At 45.6% G+C, this 22952-nt stretch overlaps 1 protein-coding gene across 22 annotated transcripts in view; it reads right to left on the bottom strand.

The window, feature by feature from the left end:
• Positions 1 to 14548, bottom strand: part of Wdr20 (WD repeat domain 20) — a 69131-nt gene extending 54583 nt beyond the window's left edge. For 18 of the 22 annotated variants that reach the window (XM_087553527.1, XM_087553528.1, XM_087553531.1 and 15 more), the window contains exon 1: positions 14170 to 14431. In XM_087553527.1, the coding sequence (XP_087409653.1) occupies positions 14170 to 14418 (249 nt within the window). In that variant the 5' untranslated portion in view covers positions 14419 to 14431. 22 annotated transcript variants of the gene reach the window in all.
• Between the last annotated feature and the right edge of the window lie 8404 nt (positions 14549 to 22952).

The raw sequence follows: 22952 nt of genomic DNA, 5'->3' as shown, positions 1-22952 counted from the left end.
TAGCAGCGGTCAGTCAAAGCGGAGATGTAGAGCAGGTCGGATGCGATGCTGCAGGCTAGGAGAGAAGCCAGTTTTACATGGAGATGGCTACGTCTAGGACTACAGCGTTACACGGCCCAGTAGCAAATGGCAACAGGACCTAGAGAAGGAACTGGCAAAGCTGCTCCCTATCAAGAAAGAAGATCTACAGCTGAGGGTGAGTGAGGCCGATCTTGGCCAGAGCATATGTTAGTTTAAGTTTTAATTGCCCTGACTTGTGCTCTCACAGAAATACCCACTAGGTTCATTTACTGTAATAGATAATTTTTTCCTGGGGGGAAAAGGCATAAAACAAACTATTTCAAGAACAAAAAGGAAATATGATTTCACATGCAGCTGAGAAATGGAATTAAGAAAGAAATTAAGACTAGGGCACTGGGGAAACAACAGCTAAAACCTAGGCAGTAGAGAATGAGCCAAGACAAGAAGCCAGAGAGATGTGGGCCAGAAAGGTCAAAAGTCAGGACAGGATGGGGGAGATGAAACGAGATGTTAAAGCGCTTGCTGCACAGGCTTGAGGACCTGAATACTATGCTCACAGGGCAGAAAAGAGAACCGACTCCTGAAAGTTACCCTCGGACCACCATATGCACATCACTGCATGCATGTCTCACCAACATACCCAACCAATAATAAAAGTAAAGTCAGAATTTAAGGTGTTAAGACAAACCAAGGTCGGGTTTGGGGATTTAGCTCAGTGGTAGAGCGCTTGCCTAGCAAGCGCAAGGCCCTGAGTTCGGTCCCCAGCTCCGAAAAAAAGAAAAAAAAAAAAAAAAAGACAAACCAAGGTCAAACACCTGTATCCCCACAACGCAAGCGACTGAGGCAGGCAAGAGGACAGAGAGTTCAGGGATAGCATGGACTACATACAAGGTTCAAGGCTAGCCTGAGGTATATATAGCAAGCGCCTGGCTTAAAGTAACAAATACATAAACGCACAGGTAAGACTGCTCAACAGCTAATGACCTGAGGTCAGTCCCCTGGACCCACCTGGTGGAAAGAAAGTATCAACTCTCACAAACTGCTCTCTAACAAGCACACATGCTATGGCATGCCCATGTCCCACCGAACACAAACTAATATAAATAAATGTAAAATGACTAGAACGTGGACAATGGCAACGACTGCTGCTGAGAAGCTAAGTAGGCCCAGGGGACTTGATGGCAACAAGTTGAACAACCGAGGCCACGTTGAGTTTGACCCTGAGAGCCTAAGTCACACTAGAGTAAACAGGTAATGGCTCATGCAAATTCACTGGAGCTCAAATATTCCAGCTGCGGGTAAGACCCTGAGCACCTGAGCATTACTGTACTAGAACATGCCAGAGGTAGACTGGGACTGGAGGGTGGCTACAGAAGCCATAGAACCCAGTAGCCATCATACTTGACAGCCACGCAGTAAAAATGAAACTACAGAGGTTGGTTGAGACAGGCAAAGAAGTTTATAAGAAGCAGAGGCAACCAAGAAATCAGAGCAGACCCAATGGAAAAAAAAAAAAAAAAGTGAGCTGGAGGCGGTGGCCATGCCTTTAATCCTGTGCTCAGAAAGCAGAGGTGGGGGGGGGGGGTACATCTGAGTTCTAGGACAGGCAGAGCTACACAGGAAAACCCTGTTTTAAAAAAAAAAAAAAAACAGAGACAGAGAGAGAGAGAGAGAGAGAGAGAGAGAGAAGGGGGAGGTAGGGAAGAGGGAGGGAGAGGAGGGAGAGAGGAGGGAGAGAGGAGGGAGAGGGAGGGAGGCAGGAGACAGAGTCTAAGAAGAAGGTTCTAAATGGACATCAAGAGGGCGACAGGACTGAGCTTCAGGCTCTGGGAGGCTGTCCCACCTCTGCCCTCTGAGCTCTCAAGGAAACACAAACTATTGGGCATCAAGGGAAGCCAAGAGGACAACAGCTACTATTTTTTAGTTAGAAGAGATAATATTGCCTTCAATTTTGCTAGCTACATGTACACCTAGATCAAAGGAGGGGAACAAAAGCAGCTGTCTAATTCCTATAATTAACGGGAAGGTCAAGTACGGACTTCTCTATCTCCTAGTCCCACCCCCGTCTCACATTCCCAAGACTTCAGGATAAGAAACAACAAAGTGACAAAAGTGAGTTTCAGGCATTCAGAACACTAAACACTGCTTTCTCCTGGGTTAGCCCAGAAGATGTTGAATAGTGACAAGCCAGACCGCTGACTAATTTCTAAAAGTTTCTCAACCGGTGCAAGAGGGGCTGGCAAGCCCACCTCCACAAAAGACAGGTAACACAGCACATATGGCTACTGAAAAGAGAAGAAAGATTACCTAACTCATTCAAGAGGGTCCTTAGAGGACTATAATGTAAACCAAGTCCGTCCTTCCTTCCTTCCTTTCTTTCTTCCTTTCCTTCTTTCTTTCTTCATTGAGACAGGGTCTCTCTATAACCCCGTCTGGCCACAAATTCACAGAGATCACCCTGCCTCTACTTCCTGAGTGCTACAATTAAAGGTGTGAGCCTTCAGAATTGTCTCAAATCTGAGGCCAGTCTGGGGTACATACTGAGATCCTGTCTCAAAGTACATAGATGGGTAAATAAAGATTTAACAATAAAAGTAAAAACATGTTTCCTATGTCCTGGCAGTGTAATGGGTACGGACAAATCAAATACAGTTTCTGCCCTTAAGATCAGGCTCTTAAGGGGACAAGGCAAAAACAAAAGCCTGAGGACTGTGTGAGGAGGCCAAGGAGTGCAGGGTGGGCCTGCAAAGCTGACAGGACCAAGTGTGCCAGACCCAGACCCAGGCCGCTGCACTCACTACAAGACCCTTAGTGCAGCTCAAGCCTCTCTTGGTCGCCTCATCAGTGTCTGTCTGCAGACTGTTTTCCTCTCTAGTATGGCACTGCCCAATTCAGAGTGACCTCCAGAGCAATCAGGTAAACGGATAATCTAAAGGAGTGGCTTAGCCAAGACTGGAATGATGTGCACTTCCAGCAGCATCAAAAATGGGTTAGTAATCCAAGTTGGGACAGTAAATCAAAGAGGAGGATTCTAAGAAATAATCTCATTCTTCTGAGAGACTGAATTCTGGTCTCACTCTAGCCCATGTGATCCAGAGACTGAGAGCCTCACAACCCTCCACCATGTGGGCCACACACAACTCATGGGAAGCAGAACCAAGTGAATCTTAGCAAATGGAGCTGTTCCCTAGACAAATTTTCTCAATATAATTCAATCTATCCCTTTAAGTGGATTTCTTGTTCCTTGGTATTAAAAGAAAAAACTCTTAACAGTATAAAACACTCAGGTATGTAACTCATAAACCATTAACAAATCAGCCCAGCAACTCTTTTTTTTTTTTTTTTAATTCTTTTTTTCAGAGCTGGGCCAGCAACTCTTTTTTATAGCATACTTCAATTTTCATTTCTATTTCCCAAAAAAAAGTCCATCAAATTCCATCACTATTAAAACATAAGTAATTTCCCTCTTATATAAACCCTGGAGAACTGCAACTAGTTAAACTGGTTAACTGTAGCTCAAAACTGTACAAGAACAGCGACTGTCAAACGGCTCAGCTACAGCCTGGTCTACAGAGAAGCTCCAGGACAGCCAGGCCTACAAGAGAAACCCTGTCTCAAACAGGCACGAAAGCAAGGCTCCTCCGTAAGGTACCGAGTTCACTCAGTGTCAGTCAGGCCAGCCGCTCAGCACTTAGGGAAGAGGCGAGTGTAGCCAGCGGCTGTTCCTGTTATCCAGCCCCAGGAAGACAGAGACAGGAGAACCCCTGGCGCTGCCAGCCATCTAGCACAACAAGCCAACTCCAGATTCAGTGAGAGAAACATCTCAAAACATAAAATAAAAGCTGGGCATGGTGGCACACACCTTTCATCCAGTACTTGGGAGGCAGAGGCAGGCAGATCTCTGAACTCAAGGCCAGCCTGGGCTACAGAGTGCCAGGACAGGGTTGTTACACCCAGAGACCCTGTCTTAAAAAAACAAGATAATAGGGGTTGGGGATTTAGCTCAGTGGTAGAGCGCTTGCCTAGCAAGTGCAAGGCCCTGGGTTCGGTCCCCAGCTCCGAAAAAAAGGAGAAAAAAAAAAAAAAAAAAACAAGATAATAAATAAAAATTTTTAAAAAATGAAGTAGACCTCCAGTGCTGACCTCTGGCCCATACAGATCACACACAGATGAACACGTAAGTACACACATATATTAACACAAAATTATAAAAATGTACTTAAAAATTTACAAGTTTGGGGTTGGGGATTTAGCTCAGTGGTAGAGCGCTTGCCTAGGAAGCACAAGGCCCTGGGTTCGGTCCCCAGCTCCGAAAAAAAGAACAAAAAAAAAAAAAAATTTACAAGTTTACAAAAGTAAAATTCTTTGTTGAGTCCATCCCACCACAAGCAAAGGTAGAATAGGAAGCCAAGAAGAGACAATCTGTAACTCACAGACCAGAAAAAAGTGTTAATCTAATGATGAATTTATTATTTTTACTTTTGGAGGCGGGGTCTAACTATGTAGTTCTGGCCGACCCGGAACTGCTACACTGACCAGGCTAGCTAGCCTAGAACTCAAAGAAAGCTGACCACCTTCCCCGGCCTGAATGCTGTGTGGAATTAAAAGCATGCACCTCCGTGACCTGCTACAGGGTCTCACTAGGACTAGTTCAGATTAGGTCACTCTCTTAATCCTCCTACCCGATCTCCCCAGAGTGTAGCACCATATTGCAATTCAGTTGAATAATCAAACAGGACTACAGTTTGTAATTCTGCACAAACTAGCTTCACTGAAAAACAAAAAGAAATGCTCTCTAAAACATTAAATACACACATCCTGTTAGCCATCTTTAATGTGTGCAGTGTATCTATTTTGTGAGGAAAGGACACTGGGTGTCTTTCCTCAACCACTCTCCTCTACCTTTCTTGTTTGAGACAGGGTCTCAGTGAGCCTGAGGCTCTTTGATTCAGGATGAGCTAGTGAGCTCCAGGATCTGCCTGTCCGGCCACCTCCCCTTCCTATCCTAGGACTGGGGCCAGGCACAGCACTACTGGGCCTGCAGCACCATTGGGCCTGGCTTCTTACCAGGGCTCTGGGCAGCCAAGCTCAGGTCCTCTTGCTTGTATGGCAGACACGTTACTGGCTGTAAAGTTTCCTTCACCCTGAAGCCAGCCCAGCTAGGGACAAGACCCCTGTTGTGCTGCTTGCTCAAGTTCTGTTCCTTGCCCAGTACCACTCTCATCACTGGCATTAACTCCAAGGTAGTGACTACAGTAGCGAGCTTCCCAAAGGCAGGACTTGGTCTACCTATGCACTGCCATCAGTATCTGGTGGACATGCTTCACAACACCTGCAGTAAGATCAGGAGTGGAGATGACACAGCAGTCACAGAGAGTGAACTGCTGCTGCAGGGGACTGGAGCTCCATCGCCAGCACCCTACTCAAACGGTTCACAAACACCTGTGTTACTCCAGCTCCAAAGGATCCAATGCCTCCAGCACTCACATGCACAAGCACACACAAGCATATAATTAAAAATACATCTTAAAAAGTGACTGACATTCATGACTGCTTCACTGATTTCAGACATATTCTGTCTTAATTTTTTTTTTTAGAATTATTTAATTTTTATAGGACAGTCTCCTGGAACAGGAGTTACAGATGGCTGTGAGCTACCATGTGGATGCTGGGATCCAAACCTGGGCTCTCTGCACGAGCTACAGTGCTCTGAACCACAAGGCCATCTCTCCAGCCCACTGTATGCTTTATTGCTGCTCAAATCTCCCCATAGATTATTCACTGCTAAGTCTCCTGTTTGAGTTCAAGAGATGCAAGGTCTACTAGAGAGATTACGTATTCTCTACTTTAAATGATAACTAAGGTGCTTTCCACTCAGGATACAAGATTCTAAAGTAAGAAAAAAATCTAATCACTAGTTCAGAAGTCAGGAAGTAGTTCTCAATGGAAACAAAGGTTCTCTGCCAGGAGCTCTAGGCCAGCCTGGGCTACACAGCACATTTCTTGTCCCTCTCCCATACTCTCCCTTTACTGCCTTAAACAACAACCACGGGGTTGAGGATTTAGCTCAGTGGTAGAGCGCTTGCCTAGCAAGCGCAAGGCCCTGGGTTCGGTCCTCAGCTCTGAAAAAAGAAAAAAAAAAAAAAGAAAAAAAAAACAACAACAACAACAACAACCACAAAATCTATTTAAAATAATAATAATAATAATAATAATAATAATAATAATAATAATTAATCCCAGCACTTAGAAGACAGAAGCATCAGTTCTCTGAGTTCTGAGTTCAAGGACAGCCTAGTCTGCAGAGCAAGTTCCAGGATGGGTAGGGCTATACAGAGAAACCCTGTCTCAAAAACAAAAACTGGGGGTTGGGGACTTAGCTCAGTGGTAGAGCGCTTGCCTAGCAAGCCCAAGTCCCTGGGTTCAGTCCTCAGCTCCGAAAAAAAGAAAAAAAAAAAAAAAAACTGGAAGAAACAAGCAGCCTAGACAAGTTACTAAGACCTTGACTCAAAAACTACTTGTTGCTCTAGAAAAGGACCCAGTTTTAATTCTCAGCACCTACATGGTGGTTCACAACCATCTGTAACTCCAGTTCCAGAGAATCTGACAGCCTCCATGGGTACCAGGCACATACATGGTACACATACACACATGCTGGCAAAGTACTCAGTACGCTTAAATAAATCTAGAAAACATTTTTTGAGCCCTTTAAAGCTTGAAAAGGGCAGGAATACAGCTCAGTGGTAGAGTACTTGCCCATCGTGCTCAAGGCCTTAGGTTTAATCCACTACAGAAAAATACAACCACTGAGGGGAGAGCAGGCAGGGGAAGGAGGGAGAGAGGGAGAAACAAACAGAAGGGTTTGAAAATGGCATACTGACACAGATCATGTTCTCTCCCAATGTCACCAGCAGGTGCAGGTGGACCTGAAGCTTTTGACACAATATGACAAAATGTTCATCTTCTTCAAATCAGCCTATCTCCCACCTTCCTCTAATAAAAGTAAGTGGTCCTAACTGGCTCTTTTGGCCCCAACTGCAATGAAGCATGTTAAGTATAAGCCTTGGCCAGCATAGAGACCTACAAGTCATGGTACTTTCAGCTTGATTTTACAAATACCCCACCAAATTTAAATTTAAGAAGCAACAAAAGCTGAGCAGTAGTGAACACACCTTTAATCCCAGCACTCAGGAGGTAGAGGCAGGGGGATCTCTAAATTCAAGATAAGGCTGGTCTACAGAGCGAGTAGACCACAGATATACATGTATGCAAAATATCGATGCACATAAAAATAAATATTAGTTTGTTTGTTTATTTGAGTATGCAGAGATTGAGGAAATGGGCACCCAATGACCAGTCAACTTGAGACCCATCTAGGGAAGAGAGCCAACCCTAACACTGTTAATGATCCTCTGCTAGACTTTTAGACCAGAGGCTTCATCCAGCAGCTGATAGAAACACAGCAGAGACCACCGCCAAACAAGAGGTGGAGCTCAGAGTCTTGTGGAAGAGTCAGGAAGGACTGAGGGAGTTGGAGAGTTCAAGAACACCACAAGAAGACATACAGAGGGCTGGAGAGATGGCTCAGAGGTTAAGAACGCCGACTGCTCTTCCAGAGGTCCTGAGTTCAATTCCTAGCAACCACATGGTGGCTCACAACCATCTGTAATGGGATCCGATGCCCTCTTCTGGTGTGTCTGAAGACAGCTACAGTGTAAAAATATGCATAAAATAAATAAATTTTTAAAAAAAAGAAGACCTACAGAGTCAACTAACTTGGGCCCATGGAGGCTCCCAGAGACTGGACCACCAACTAAAGAACATGCATGGGCTGGGCCTAGGCCTCTTACGCTTTTACAGATGTGTAGCTGGGGCTTCATGTGGGTCCCCTAACAAGTGAAGTGGGGGCTGTCTCTGACTCTATTGCCTGCCTTTGGACCCCTTTCCCCTAGATGGGCTGCCTTGTCTGGTCTCAGTGGTAAAGGATGTGTTTAGTCCTAATGTAACTTGATATGCTGGGGGGTACTACCCATGGGGGACAGTACCCATGGGGACCTCCCCTTCTCTGAAAAAAGGAGGGTGGGGGTAGAGGGGGCTATAAGGGTGGGACTGGAAAAAGAGGAGGGGGCTGGGATGTAAGATGGATGGATGGATGGATGGATGGATGGATGGATGGATGGATGGATAAAAAATTGAGTATGGAATGATACAACCTTAAGAGCTAACAAGCCTTAGAGCCATCTAATATATAATTCCCACCTCCATGAATCACATCAGTAATATCCCTAAGCATTGTGGAGTCTGAAATGGTGGGGAGGGGTAAGAAGGTTTAGTCTTCATGTTCAGTAACTCTGACTACAGCTGGTTTGGTTTGGTTTGGTTTGGTTTGGTTTGGCTTTTTAAGTCAGAGTCTGTGTATCCAAGGCTGGCTTTGAAACCCTGATCTTCTTGTCTTCTTCCCTTAAGCGCCACTCTCCCAGGAGTGCAACACTAGCCCTACTGACCACAGGTTTAAAATAACTGTTCCTAGTTCATGAGTCTTATAGGTTTGATAGCAACAGATCAAAGGCAGTCTGCAAACCAGGTATGGCGGCATGCATCTTTCAGCCCAGCACTCACGGGGAGGCAGAGGCAGGCAGATCTCACAGTTCCAGGCCATCCTGATCTACAGAGTAAGCCTGGTGGCCTGCCTGGGCTTAAAAGTAAGACTGTCTCAAAAAACAAGAAAGTAATCTGTAGCAATGGTTTGCTTTCTATCACTCACTCCTCCTTGCATCTTAAGAAAGCTAAGATTTATTACCTATTGGGGACACTAAAACACTTGTTAAAAAGCTGGGTGAGAGAGGTACACACACCTTTGACCCCAGGGCTTGGGAGGCAGGGGGATCTCTGAGGCCAGCCTGGTCTACAAAGCAAGTTCCAGGACAGCCAGGACTACACAGAGAAACCATGTCTCAAAAAACAACAAAACAATATTTAAAGGTATAAACCTCTAAAAATTACCCATGTTGCTTTTAGACCTTTTTCAGCTTCTTGGGAATCTTTATAAAGGGGCAGCTAGGTAGCAAACAAAGCTTTGAGTCATTCACCTCACACACAAGACAGTAAGGTCCTTCCTTACTCAGTAACGAACTGACTGCATGATCAACGAGAAGGCGGCAGGAAGGCCAGACCTAATGTAAGGAAGCGCTGTCACAGACATATCATCACAGGGAGTTACAAACAGAGACTGTCAGGAAGGCAAAGAACGGTGCACTGAGAACACATAGAGGAGCTGGGGAACCGATCTGACCTCTGAACTCACAAGAGGATCTGTGGAGGAAGTGACAGCTAAACTGAGATGTGCATAGAGACCACACATCCATGTAAAACAATCTCCATAAGTAAGGCAGACCCCACAGAAATAGCTGCCTTTGGCGTTGTTTTCCTTGAAAAACCTTTTTTAATGATAGCAAAGTATGTCATAAAATGTTTAACGTTAGAAATTCAAAGTTTTGGGGTGTCTTTCTAATCTCTTACAGTATCCTGCTCAGTATTACTATTATTATGGTAGTCACTCAAACCTTTGTGGAAATGATTAGTGCAATGTAATACTGATGTTCATTCTGTCTTTAGTTAGGCAAAACAGATCCACAAACTACATAGGAAATCTCCCTCTGGATTTCCATCTCCCTCCTATGACTGACACAGATTCAGTGAAGGCGGGCATGGTAGTTCACACTTTAAAGCCATCCTGTGAATGTGGGGAGGCAGAAGCAGGGGGATCTCTGTGTTCCAGGCCAGCAAGCCTATATAGTGAGACAATGAGTACCCAGCAGAGGGTAGGGTTTTAGTGCCTAGAGTGTGTACAGTTGTCCTTAGACTGAAAGCTTGATCAGTCTAAAACATGTTTATGCTCAGATGTACGTCATCTCCTTATGATAAAGAATACTAATAAATGTTTGCATCTTTTCTCCAGCCTTGGTTTTCCCAGGCAGATGAAATTACATATACTCTAGTCCCATCAAACGCTAGACTCTGACCACTATGCATTTGAAAGAGACAAGAGTATACTATACTCCTCAATGTTAGACTAACCTCCCCAACACTCCATTCCCTAAGGACCCCATGTTGCTTCCTCTGAGGAAAGAATACACAGACACATAGTTCATGAATGCCTGTAATCCCAGAATTTATACAGGCAAAACACAAACTCAAGGTCAGTCTAGACTATATGGTAAAATCTTGCCTCAAAAAATAGGTTGGGGGGAGGGGGGGGACAAGGCAACAGACTGCTAGTTCAGTGGTAGTGTTTGCTCAGTATGCTTTAAAGGCCCTGGGTTCAATTCTCAGCAGTATCAAACAAAAACAAACAATACTACTCACTTTACCCAAGTGTGTTTAACCTGGTCTTAAATGGCATCCACATTAGGGCTTCTAGGTGATCCCAATAATTGTAAATCTTCATATGCCTTGGGCTGGGGGTTATGACTCAGTGGAAGAGTGCTTACTTAACATGTATTATTTGGCCCTTGGGTTTTATTCCCTGAACATGCATACACGCACATACATGCACAACATATTCCTTGAAGAAAAAATAGAACACAAAAATATATCAAAATAGCCAACTGTGAAAAATGTAAAAGACCTACTTGCTACTTACCCCTGAAAGTAAATTCTGGTTCCCTAGAACAAGGGCTAAAGATGCCTATTGTGTTTGTTTGCTTTATTGAAACAAATTCTCAACCCTCCCAAGCCAGCATACAGGGCAAGTTATTAGCTCTATTTTAAAATCAGAAATTAGAACCACAAAAGTTACTATTATTAGGCCTTCCTGGTGACACACACCTAAAATCCTAGAAATTGAAAGGGTCAGTCAAGGAGAATCAGGAGCTTAAAATCAACCTCTGCTTTGCCCAGTTTAAGGCCAGCCCGGTCTATATGAGACCTTATCAAATAAAAAGTCACATATTCAGAACGACAGCAGATACAAACTCACTCATAGAAAGAAAAACTTTAACTCACTAGCTAGAGGAATTTAAATATCTGCCACAATACAAATATATCCTACAACATACATAGCATTTTACACACACACACCTCCCAAAGTTCAAAGCACTCAAAATCAGCAGGGAAAGGCAATTTATATGCATTTCTGACTTGGTTTTGGGGGGGTGGATGGGAGCTTTTTGGTTTTGTTTTGGAGACAGGCTTCTCTGTGTAGTCCTGGCAGTCCTGGAACTCACTCTGTAGACCAGGCTGGCCTCAAGATCCACCTGCCTCTGAGCCCAAATGCTGGAATTAATTAAGCAAGCCACCACCACCACCTGGCAGCATTTCAGACTTGTTTTAAAGAATGTTTGGTGTAGTTTTTAAAACTCTTTGTTTGGTTGGTTCTTTTTTTTTTTTTTTTCAGAGCTGGGGACCGAACCCAGGGCCTTGCGCTTCCTAGGCAAGCGCTCTACCACTGAGCTAAATCCCCAACCCCTGTTTTTAAAACTCTTAAAACACCATTATAGGGGCTGGGGATTTAGCTCAGTGGTAGAGCGCTTACCTAGGAAGCGCAAGGCCCTGGGTTCGGTCCCCAGCTCCGAAAAAAAAGAACCAAAAAAAAAAAAAAAAAAAAAAAAACACCATTATAAAGATACTTCTAAGCACCTTTTTTTGTATGCAAACCAGAGCTACTAGATCCAGATGAAGTGTGTCATGAGAATGATACAAAATTGCCTGGGCTCCCTGGCCACAATGGGGGGGGGGGGGCAAGAAACAAAAATGGGGGATAGGAAGTGATGACTGAACTAGTAATAGTAATCACTAGGAGTAAATTTAACTTTTTAAAGTTTATTATTTATTTATTTATACACATATATGTGAATGCCACATGTACGCAGGTACCCAAAGAGGTTTGAAGAGGGCTGTAACTACAGGTGTCTGTGAGCTGCCTGAAGTAAGAGATGGGATCTAGGTTCAGAAGAACACCAGGTACTCTTTAACTACTGAGCCCTCTTCCAGGCCCCACAAATTTAACTTCTAAGCACATTGTATTTTTACATCATCACTATTTTTGTCTTTTTGGTTTTAGATTGAGGGAGTTGTTTTTTGAAACAGGTTCTTACTATGTAGTCCTAGCTGGCCTGAAACTCTATGTAGGGCAGGCTGGTCTTGAACTCAGAGATCCACCTGTCAAGATGCATGCTACCACACCCACCTGGTTTTGGATTTTTTTTTTCTTGAGAGAGGGCCCCACCATATAGCCCGTGCTTGCCTCAGATGTGCTAACTGTAGCACAGGTTGGCCCTGAACTTGCCAACTATAGTCCTGGCTAGCCACAATTTGAGTGCTAGGATTGCGGTATACACAACCATGGTAGGGTCTAATTATACTTTTCTAAGATTTCTTTTATTTTTAAACTTATTGTGTGAGCTGTAAGTGGGTACCCAGAACCCAGAAAAGGACATGCGATTCCCCGGAGCTTGAGTTTCAGGCAGTTGTGAGCAGCCTGACATGGGTGCTGGGAACTGAACTGGAGTCCTCTGCAAGAGCAGCACAAGTCAATAACCACTGAGCCTTTGCTCCAGCCCCTAAAGGTAGGTGTTGGTAACATTTATTTCCAGAGAAAAGTCTGCTGTTTCAGACAGAGCAGGCATGTTGAGATGGCAGCTGCTCCCTAAGCTTGCTTTAACTGTAATTTACATCTCCTGAGTGTGTCAGGACTCTAATGCCATTACTGCCATTACTGCCATTACGAATTACAACATGTGCACTGCAGCCCTCCCTTTTTAAAGAGGCGCAAAGTAAAGTTTCCCACATATCCAAGGTCACCAATGAGTCAGTAACAGAGTTGGGAGCAGCACTAAAACTTCAGTTCCTACACTTCAAACCACTGGATACTTTCCTAATCCCAAGAGAGAGAGAGAAAGAGGAGTCAGCCAGCTATTTTCAAACACTTGGTTAGTACACTGACAAGAATAAAGACAAGTCAGAAGATCACCTTGGGCCAAAGAAACAAGCTACGTTTGCATACCATACCATTGTCCCTTTCCTTGTCCTCCTAACCTACACAGTACAGCGTAAAAAAAGCAGCTGATCTATTCATCCCTGGGAACATGTCCTCTTCAATATGGACAACTCACTTCCCCACTATCTCAACATTTATAAGTGAATCTTCCATCACCTTGTCACCTTCTGTCGGAAGTGCTATGGAGTGCGTTCATTTCCTCACTCTCTCAATGGTCAAAAGTTAAAATAAGCAGTTCTTGGAACATAGTTATATTGCCAATGACAAAAAAAAAGCGCCAATAAATTGCTTTTAACGAGATATTTTAAAACTCGATGGCATGCGTCACAGAATTACTGTTAAGTTCTTGGCTGGTTACTTAAAGTAGCATTTAAGGCCTATCCCTCCCTGTTTGGGACATAGCCTGACTTGTTAGACAAGATAAATCTAGGCACGCTCACACAGAACACCTCTGAAGCAACTTAGCTTATTGAAAACATTATTTCAACCTCCCTAGTCTGAGTACTCAGCCCTATTATACTACAAGGGACAGAATGACCCTCTTCAAAAATCTTTCGGGAGAAGGTTCCTTCCGCGGAGACAATGACAGCCTTCCTCCCGGGAAGGTTTTTGGAAACAGTGCTGACACCAGGAGAAGTGTCAGTGCGGCAGCAGGTGGAGTAGCCCTGCGTGCCGAGCAGGTCCTTTCTGACCTAGTCTCCAAGTCCTCCGCCTCCCTGTCCCGGTTCCGCCTTACGGACCTTTCCAAGCCTCCTCGCGTCCCGGTTCTCTCACCCAGGGCAGGACTCTCGAGCCTCCCGGGAAGCGAGGCCACCTAAGACGGCCGCCGTATCTCTTCCGGGGACTCGCAGGCCCGCTCCCTGTCGGTATCGGAACCTGACGGACCCCTCCGGGGAGAGGCGACCGGCTACTCCCGGGGCATCCCCGCGACCCGGTTCCAGAGCCCCCTCCCCTTCGAGGCAGCGCTGCCGCCGGCGCCTCACTCCTAAACACCCTCTCCTCCACTCAGAGTACCTCAACGGAGTTACCGGCCCACTCAAAAGTACAAGTGCCGGCCGCCCCCACCGGTCACCCCGGCCTCGCTGTCACCGCCCAGCTCCCGGCCTCGGCCGGCACCGCCGGCGTGCCCCCGGTGACGCCCGGGTCGGTACCTTGCGGACCCCCTTGTAGATATAGAAGTAGAGCTCCCGGCCCACATTGAAGCAGAGGCGGTCGCCGTTGCCAGACTGGTCGTTGAGGTTTACGAAGGAGACGCGGACAGGGTTGGATCCCTGCGAGTTGAAGGGCACCCGGTTGGGCCGGCTGTACTCCGAGTGCGGCAGCAGCTTGTACAGACCTTCCCGGGTGGTGAATTGGGTCTTAATCTCGTTCATCTCCTTCCCTCCTCCCTCCGTCGCCATCTTGGAAAGCAGCGTTCATCCTGCCCTAAGTGCCCGGATCACGCCCACCGCGCAGGCGCCGTCCTCGGCCGCTCGCTCTCCACTCCCCACCCCCTTCTTCGCGGCCCCGCCCATTGGCGAGCCAGCCCCCATGAAGGCGGGCCGAAGCGAAAGGGGCGGGCCAGTTTACAGTCTAAGTGCGCACGCGCGCTCACCTGGCGCGCTCCACCCCGAGGGGCGTGCGCCAAACTCCTCCCCCTGGGTGCCGCCCTCTGAGTGCTGGTGGAAGCGCGCGTGCCGAGCATTGGTGCAGGAACCGGTCTGCACCAAGGTGAATCTCTTTCTGCAGCTTCGCTGAGAGACCCTTTCCCTAAGGGAGGGCCCCGCCTTGACCTCGGCCGGCTGCTGGTCCCGGCGAAGCCTGAGGCGAGCAGTGAAGTCCGGTGTTTGGACCTGTGCGTCCCAGCTGTACGCGATCCTCCCTTGGAAGCTGAGGAGGACTCAGACAGTCCGGTTGGGTGCTGGGTGCTAAGACGCTCTACGCTTCCCAAAAACAGTCTCACAGAAGATATCGAAGGATTGAGCTTTATTACCCCTCACGGTTTTGTTTTGTTTTGTTTTGAAGGCGGGGTGGGAAGAACAGCTTAAATGTGTTTCCAAGTCTCATCTGAAACCTCACGTGAGCGTTGGCTTGTTCTTGAGAAAGTAGGTTGTGTTAGAACTTAAGTCTCCTTTGCCGCTTAAGAAAGGTAGAGCTAGCTGACTTTTCTAAAGCCTCAAACGGAACCTGAAATTATTTGCTAGGAGAACCATATCGTTGTAACGAATGTTCTGTACAAAGTCTATTTAGACTATTTAGACTTTAGAAAGGACAAGCATACTCTCATTAAAGTAGAACTAAACAGTCAGCATTTGATGCATCGATTTCTAGGTATGTGCACTGGAATACGAAGGCTTCTAAAGTAATAAACGTTACAATAGAATTCTAGAATAGGGAAAAATGATAGACGAAGAATGAACTATCCCTGAGAAGTCATGTCTGTAGAGCGGAAAATAAGTGGAGCGAGCCCAGTGGGGGGCACCTGTGCTTCCAGACAGAAGTGCCTGAGCCCAGAGAGGGTGGGAGGCGGCTACCTGAGCCCACAGAGCAACACTCCAACCTCACAAAAATTAATTTGTACACAAGAGAGGAGTGTTCTAAAGGAGGTAAATCATAACCATTTTATGTAGTGGGAAGCAAGTACATAAACAGTAGAAACTGTGCCAATGATGTAATAATGCATTTGACACTTACATCCTATAGCTTTCATACATGCCAGCAAAAACAAAATAGCACTACCACAATTTTTTTTTTTTTTTGAGACAGTATTTCACTAAATAGCCCTGGCTGTCCTGGAACTCAATAGGAGACCAAATCCACCTGCCTCTGACTCCAAGTTAAAGATATGAACCACACACCCTGTTTAAAATGCTTTTGGGGCTGGGGTTGTTTGTTTTTTTGTTTTTGTTTTTAAGGCAGGGTTTCTTTGTGTACCCCTGGCTCTCTGGAGACTATCTGTAGATCAGGTGGTCCTCAAACTCTCAGAGATCTGCCTGCCTCTGCCTCTTGAGTTCTGGGATCAAAATTGTGTGCCACCACCGCCCTGCTTTAAATACATCTGCTTAATACATCCCCAGATTGCACTTTACATTTCATTTTGTTATTTGCCTTTTCCTAAAATACAAATATGGATCAGAACTCTTAAAAATACTAGGATATGTTCAGTGGAAAACCCCAATCTCCTATAGCTACGTTATTTTGTACAAACGTGTTTATAATGGTCATATTGAGGGCTAAGTAACAGCTCGAATTATCTAAAAAAATTTCAATTTGGATTTTTTTTTTTCGGAGCTGGGGACCGAACTCAGGGCCTTGCGCGCTTGCTAGGCAAGCGCTCTACCACTGAGCTAAATCCCCAACCCCCCCTTTTTTTTTTAAGATTTATTTATGGGGGTTGGGGATTTAGCTCAGTGGTAGAGCGCTTGTCTAGCAAATGCAAGGCCCTGGGTTCGGTCCCCAGCTCTGAAAAAAAGAAAAAAAAAGATTTATTTATGTATGTGAGTATACTGTTTCAGACACACCAGAAGGGGACATCATATCCCATTACAGATATTTGTGAGCCACCATGTGGTTGCTAGGAATTGGACTCAGGACCTCTAGAAGAGCAATCAGTGCTCTTAACCGCTGAGCCATCCCTTCAGCCCTTAGATTAGATTTCTAGTTAATAGGGGAAACTATACTTTGGGAGGGGGAACCTCAGCAAGTAAAAACTGAAACAAAAAACAATTTGTTGACCTCCAACCATAATATTCAATTTCCCATGAGACCAATACACCACTGGGTATGGTGGCATTCAGGAGGGAGAAACAGACATTAAAACTGTTCTGGTCTACACAGAGTTCTGACACATAGTAAAGCCCTATCTTTAAAAAAATAAATAGGGGGCTGGAGAGATGGCTCAGTGGTTAAGAGCACTGACTGCTGTGGGGTTGGGGATTTAGCTCAGTGGTGGAGCGCTTGCCTAGGAAGCGCAAGGCCCTGGGTTCGGTTCCCAGCTCCAAAAAAAAAAAAAAAAAAAAAAAAAGCAAAAAAGCACTGACTGCTCTTCCAGAGGTCCTGAGTTCAAATCCCAGCAACCACATGGTGGCTCACAGCCATCTGTAATGAGATCTGATGCCCTCTTCTGGTGTGTCTGAAGACAACTACAGTGTACTTATATATAAGAAATAAGGGGTTGGAGATTTAGCTCAGTGGTAGAGCACTTGCCTAGGAAGCACAAGGCCCTGGGTTCGGTCCCCAGCTCCAAAAAAAAGAACCAAAAAAAAAAAAGAAAGAAAGAAATCTTTAATAAAAAATGCATAAAGAAAGAAAGAAAGACTACTGTGCCTTAAGATTTATATTGGGACTGGAGAGATGGCTCAGCGGTTAAAAGCACTCTTCCAGAGGTCCTGAGTTCAATTCCCAGCAACCACATGGTGGCTCACAACCATCTGTAATGGGATCTGATGCCCACTTCTGGTGTGTGTGAGGACAGTGCAAAAAAAAAAAAAAAAAAAAAAAGGAGTTGCCTTGGTCATGGTATCTGTTCACAGCAGTAAAATTCTAAAAAACATTTGAGAAACCAGCCTGGGCTACTTTAGACCCTCCCAAAATAATAAAGAACTCAATGCCAACCTGTGCTACATAGCAAGACACTATCTTCAGTGGGAAAACGACCACATGACATTCAACGACCTTCTGTAACTCCAGTTCCAAGGAATCATGTCCTCTTCTGGCCACCATAGGTACTGCATGGATAAAATACACACCCATACATGCTGGCAAAATACCCATATGAAAACCATCTGGGCTTGGTGGCACACACCTTTAATTCCAGCACTCAAGAGGCAGAGGCACATGTATTTGTGAGTTTAAGACCAACCTGGTCTGGGGTTGGGATTTAGCTCAGTGGCAGAGCACTTGCCTAGCAAGCACAAAGCCCTGGGTTCGGTCCTCAGCTCCGGAAAAAAACAAAACAAAACAAAACAAGACCAACCTGGTCAATAGAACCAGGACACCCAGGACTTCCCCCCAGAAATGATTCATTTTCAGAAAATGATAAAATTTTATGGAAAAAAAAGTTTAAAATTGCCTTTAGTCCAGTAGAACCGCTTGTGGTTACCATAGGGTAAGAGTGCAGAAACTGACAGATGCTGATCAAAAGATTTCAAACTTCAGTAAGTATGAGTAAGTCCCAGAACTCTCTCGAGCAGCCTAGTCTGGTATCCATAGCTATAACAGATAGCACATTCTGAGAGCTGATAAGAAAGATTTAAGTGTTTCACCACAGAAAGTCAATATTTAATCTTGCATGGTTGCCCGCATCTGCAATCCCAACAATGGAGGTGGAGGTAGGAGGAACGGGAGTTCAAGGTTACAGGAGAAATACCTGCTTTTTTCCTCCTCGGCTGTCCAAAGGCAAGATGAGATGAGTCACCAGTGGCTCTTACTGGGGTCACCCACTGAAGTTCAGCAGGTTTCTGCCTCTTGCCGCCTGTGCTCTAACCCCTGGCCTGATCCCGACATACGAACTGAACGCGTTCCATCGGTGAAGGATGTAGGCTTCCTGGCACTGGACTAAGCAACCCTGAATGGATTACTTGGGGCTGTCTACCTCGTAAGACTGAGCATACTAGTCCTTGTGCAGAAAGAATAGAAGTGAAGACTTCTCACAGAGAAAAAGTGATACTTGAGGAGATGGGTATGTTAATTCAGCCAACTCCACCATATATGTGCCCAGCAAACAATATGCTGTCCATGATGGATATATATCATTCACATATGTCAAATAAAAATGGTATTGAGCCGCTGGAGAGAGGCATCAGCAGTTATGAGTACTGGCCGCTGTTCCAGAGGACCTGGGTTCAGTTCCCAACCCACATAGTGACTCACAGTTTACAACTCGGGTTCCATGGGATCCAATGCTCTCCTCTGGCCTCTGTGGGCACTGTGCTGGTGTATTGATAGCCATACATGCAGTCAGAACACCATACACATAATAATAAAGTGTTTGAAGATGTACTAATACTAAAGCTTTTCCATATGTTCGGTATTTTTGAGTCTCACATTGAGGCATCAGCTCTGAGAGCTCGTTATGTAGGCCTAGCCAGCCCTGAATGTCTGACAATCCTCCTGTGTCCGACACCATACCTGCTAGATTACAAGTCTGTGCCATCACAACCCTGCAAGAACTATAACTAATTTTTTTAAGAATGTATTTATTTGGGCTGGAGAGATGGCTCAGCCATTAAAGGCTAGGCTCACAACCAAAAATATAAGAATGTATTTATTTCATATATGTTAATACACTGTCGCTGTCTTCAAACACACCAGAAGAGGGCATCAGATCCCATTACAGATGGTTGTGAGCCACCATGTGGTTGCTGGGATTTGAACTCAGGACCTCTGGAAGAGTGGTCAGTGCTCTTAACCATTGAGCCATCTCTCCAGCCCCTAGAACTAATTTTTAAAGATTTGAGGGGCTGGGGATTTAGCTCAGTGGTAGAGCGCTTACCTAGGAAGCGCAAGGCCCTGGGTTTGGTCCCCAGCTCCGAAAAAAAAGAACCAAAAAAAAAAAAAAAGATTTATTTTTTGCCGCATCTGTGTGTGTGTGTGTATGTATGTGTATGTGTGTGTATGTGTGTGTATGTGTGTGTATGTATGTGTGTATGTATGTGTGTGTATGTATGTGTGTATGTGTGTGTATGTATGTGTGTGTATGTATGTGTGTATGTGTGTGTATGTGTGTGTATGTGTGTGTGTGTATGTGTGTGTGTGTGTGTGTGTGTGTTGTCATCTGCATGTATGGACCCAGAGCCCCTGGAACTGCAGTTATACACCATCGGTCTCGACTTTCCTAATGCTTTGACCCTTTAATACACTTCCCTATGCTGCGGCAACCCCCAACCGTAAAGGTATTTTCATTGCTATTAGAACTATAATTTTGCTAGCTATGAATCAATGTAATTATTTAATATGTGGTTGGTTTTAGTCTATCCCTGTGAAAGGGCCATTGACCCAACTGGTCATGACCCACAGGTTGAAAGATCACTGTTAAAGATGGTTGTGAGCCACCATGTGGGTGCAGGGAACTGAACCCAGGTCCTCTGGAAGAGTAGCCAGTTCTCTTAACCACTGAGCCATCTTTCCAGCCACAGCTAGAGCTGTACTTTTTGGGTTATATTTTAGAAATCTAAGATTTTGAGAGTCTACTATGTAGCCCTCACTGTGTAGACCTCTCTGGCCTCAAACTTCCAGCAGTCTTCCTGCCTCAACATGGTTTACAGACTTGTGCCACCACACCTGACATAAAGTTACTTTTTAAGATTTGTTTTTAATTTTTGCGTATATATTTGTGTGCCTGTGTGAGAGACTTGTGTGCGGATGCCCACAGAGACCAGAAGAGGGTTTTGGATCAATTAATTATATAAACGGTTTAAAAAAAAAACACCAAAGGCTAAAAACATGTTTTATAGATGTATGGCCAATCCGCCTTTAATAAAGTTCCTGGTGTTCCTTTACTTATAATGGTCCTATTAAGGGCAGGTTCTAAAATTATATATTGGGAATCCTGAGGTGATATTTAGAATGAATAACTGTAGTCTGCATGTTTGCTCGTTTTCAGCCTGTCATGTACCTAGATTGGACTAAATACTTCTTCTTAACCTGTTTAGCGATTAGAAAGAGATTACCGGTAATACTTAGAAAAAACCAACCAGACTGCAGAGGTCCCTAAGGCAGCGCTGTGCCTGAGATCGCGGGGACCAGTAGAGAGACGATGTGGTTAGAGTGAGCAGAGAAGACATCACAGGGGTTCATGTAGAGACTGGGGATATGGCTCAGCCCATAAAAGCAGCACAGGAACTTTATGACCTACCTGAGTTTACGCTCCCCAGAACCCATGGGAAAAGCTGAGCGGGCCATGTGTCCTGTGGTGAAGGCTGAGATGGGAGAATCCTCTGGAAGCTTACGGGCCAGCTACTGTGGATTCTACAACACAGGAACAAAATGTGAGAGACCTTATCTCAAAAACAAGATAGAAGTTACAATTGACACCCAAGATTGTCCTCCAACTACAGATGCACAGTGACACAAATGTACTTCATACATCACACACACACATACACACGCAATGCATACATTACATACAGGCAATACATGCATCACACATGCAATACATGCATCACACGCACACACACACAAAACATTTGGAAGAACCCATTTGGTGATTTGAGAATAGATTAAGGAGGAGAAATGGGGTAGGAGAGTACACTTGTTCGCTTTCCCATTAATTCATTTTATTTATTCACTTTATATCCCTTGCTCCTCTCCTCCCAGTCCCACCCCCGCAAATCCCTCCCCATTACCCTCTCCCTAGGGATTGGGAAGCCCCCTCTGGGTACCACCCTGCCCCAGGACAACAAGTCCCAGCAGGACCGAGTGAATGTCCTCCTGCTGAGGCCCAGCCAAGCAGTCCAGCTAGGGGAACAATGGCAGGCAACAGTCAGATACAGCCCCGCCACAATTGTCAGGGACCCACATGAAAACCAAGCAGCGATCAGCTACGAACGTGTAGGGAACCTAGGTCCAGTCCCTGCATGTTCCTTGGTTGGTGGTTAGGTCTCTGTGAGCCCCCACAGGCCCAGGTTAGTTGACTCTGTAGGCCTTCTTGTGGTGTCCTTGACCCCTCCAGCCCCCTCAATGCTCTCCCCCACTCTTGCACAAGACTCCCTGAGCTCCACCTGACGTTTGGCTGTGGCTCTCTGCTTCCTGCATCTACCTCTGTCAGCTGCTGGGTAAAGCCTCCCAGGAGACAGTTATGCTAGGCTCCTGTCTGAGCATAGCAGAGCGTCATTGATAGTGTCAGGAGTTGACTCTATGCAACGATGCAATGATGGGTCTCATGCTGACAAGGATGTGAAGCAAACACTTCTCCATTGCTGGTGGGAGTGCAAACCTGTACAACCACTCTGGAAATCAATTTGGCAGGTTCCTCACAAAATCGGGAATAGTTCTACCCCAAATCCCAGCTATAACACTCCTGGGCATATACCCAAAGGATGCCCCACTATACCACAAGGACACGTGCCTAACTATGTTCATGGCAGCTTTATTCGTAATGGGCAGAAACTGGAAACAACCTAGCTGTCCCTCAACTGAAGAACAGATAAAGAAAATGTGGTTCATTCACACAATGGAATGCTAGTCGGCAATTTAAAACAAAAGACATCTTGAAATTTGCAGTCCAATGGATGAAGCTAGAGAGTATAAACCTGAGCGAGGTAACCCAAAGCCAGAAAGACATGCGACATATGTACTCACTGATAAGAGGACAATAGTCAGAAAGTGCAGGACAGCCATGCTACAACCCACACCCGAGGGTGGTCAGGACGACCCAAGGGCGGATTCGTGAGTCTTGCTCAGAAGGGAGGTAGAGACATCAGAGGAGGATGGAGGTGGGGAACTGGGTAAGGGGGAGTGTGGAGAGGAGCGGAGATGGGGAACAGATGGAGGGGCTGGGCAAGAACAGAAATCAGAAATCTATGGGGGCGTCTCTGGGACTAGCTGGAGACCAGGAATGGGGGAGGCTCCCAGGAGTCTATGCGGGTGACCCCAATTGAAACTCCATGCAGCTGGGAATATAAAGACTGAGGTGGCCACCTCTTGTGGCCAGTTGGGACTTCCAGTGGAGGGAGGGAGGCATCAACCCACCCACAAAACTTTTGACCCAAAATTTGTCCTGCCTACAAGATGTGCAGGGATAAAGACGGAGCAGAGACAAGAGCTCTTCCTCCTCCCCCCCCTCTTCTTCCTCCTCTTCCCTTCCTCTTCCTCCTCCTGCTCCTCTTCCTCCTCCTCCTCTCCCTCCTACACCTCCTCCTCTTCACCTCCTCCTCTTCTCCTCCTCTGTCTCCTCTTCCTCCTCCCCCTCCTCTTTTCTTTTTTCTTTATGTTTTTTGAGACAGGGTTTCTTTGT

Source organism: Rattus norvegicus, chromosome 6 (assembly GCF_021556685.1).
Source record: "Rattus norvegicus strain SHRSP/BbbUtx chromosome 6, alternate assembly SHRSP_T2T, whole genome shotgun sequence".
Lineage (NCBI taxonomy): Eukaryota > Metazoa > Chordata > Mammalia > Rodentia > Muridae > Rattus > Rattus norvegicus.
This window is presented reverse-complemented; position numbering and strand designations above follow the sequence as displayed.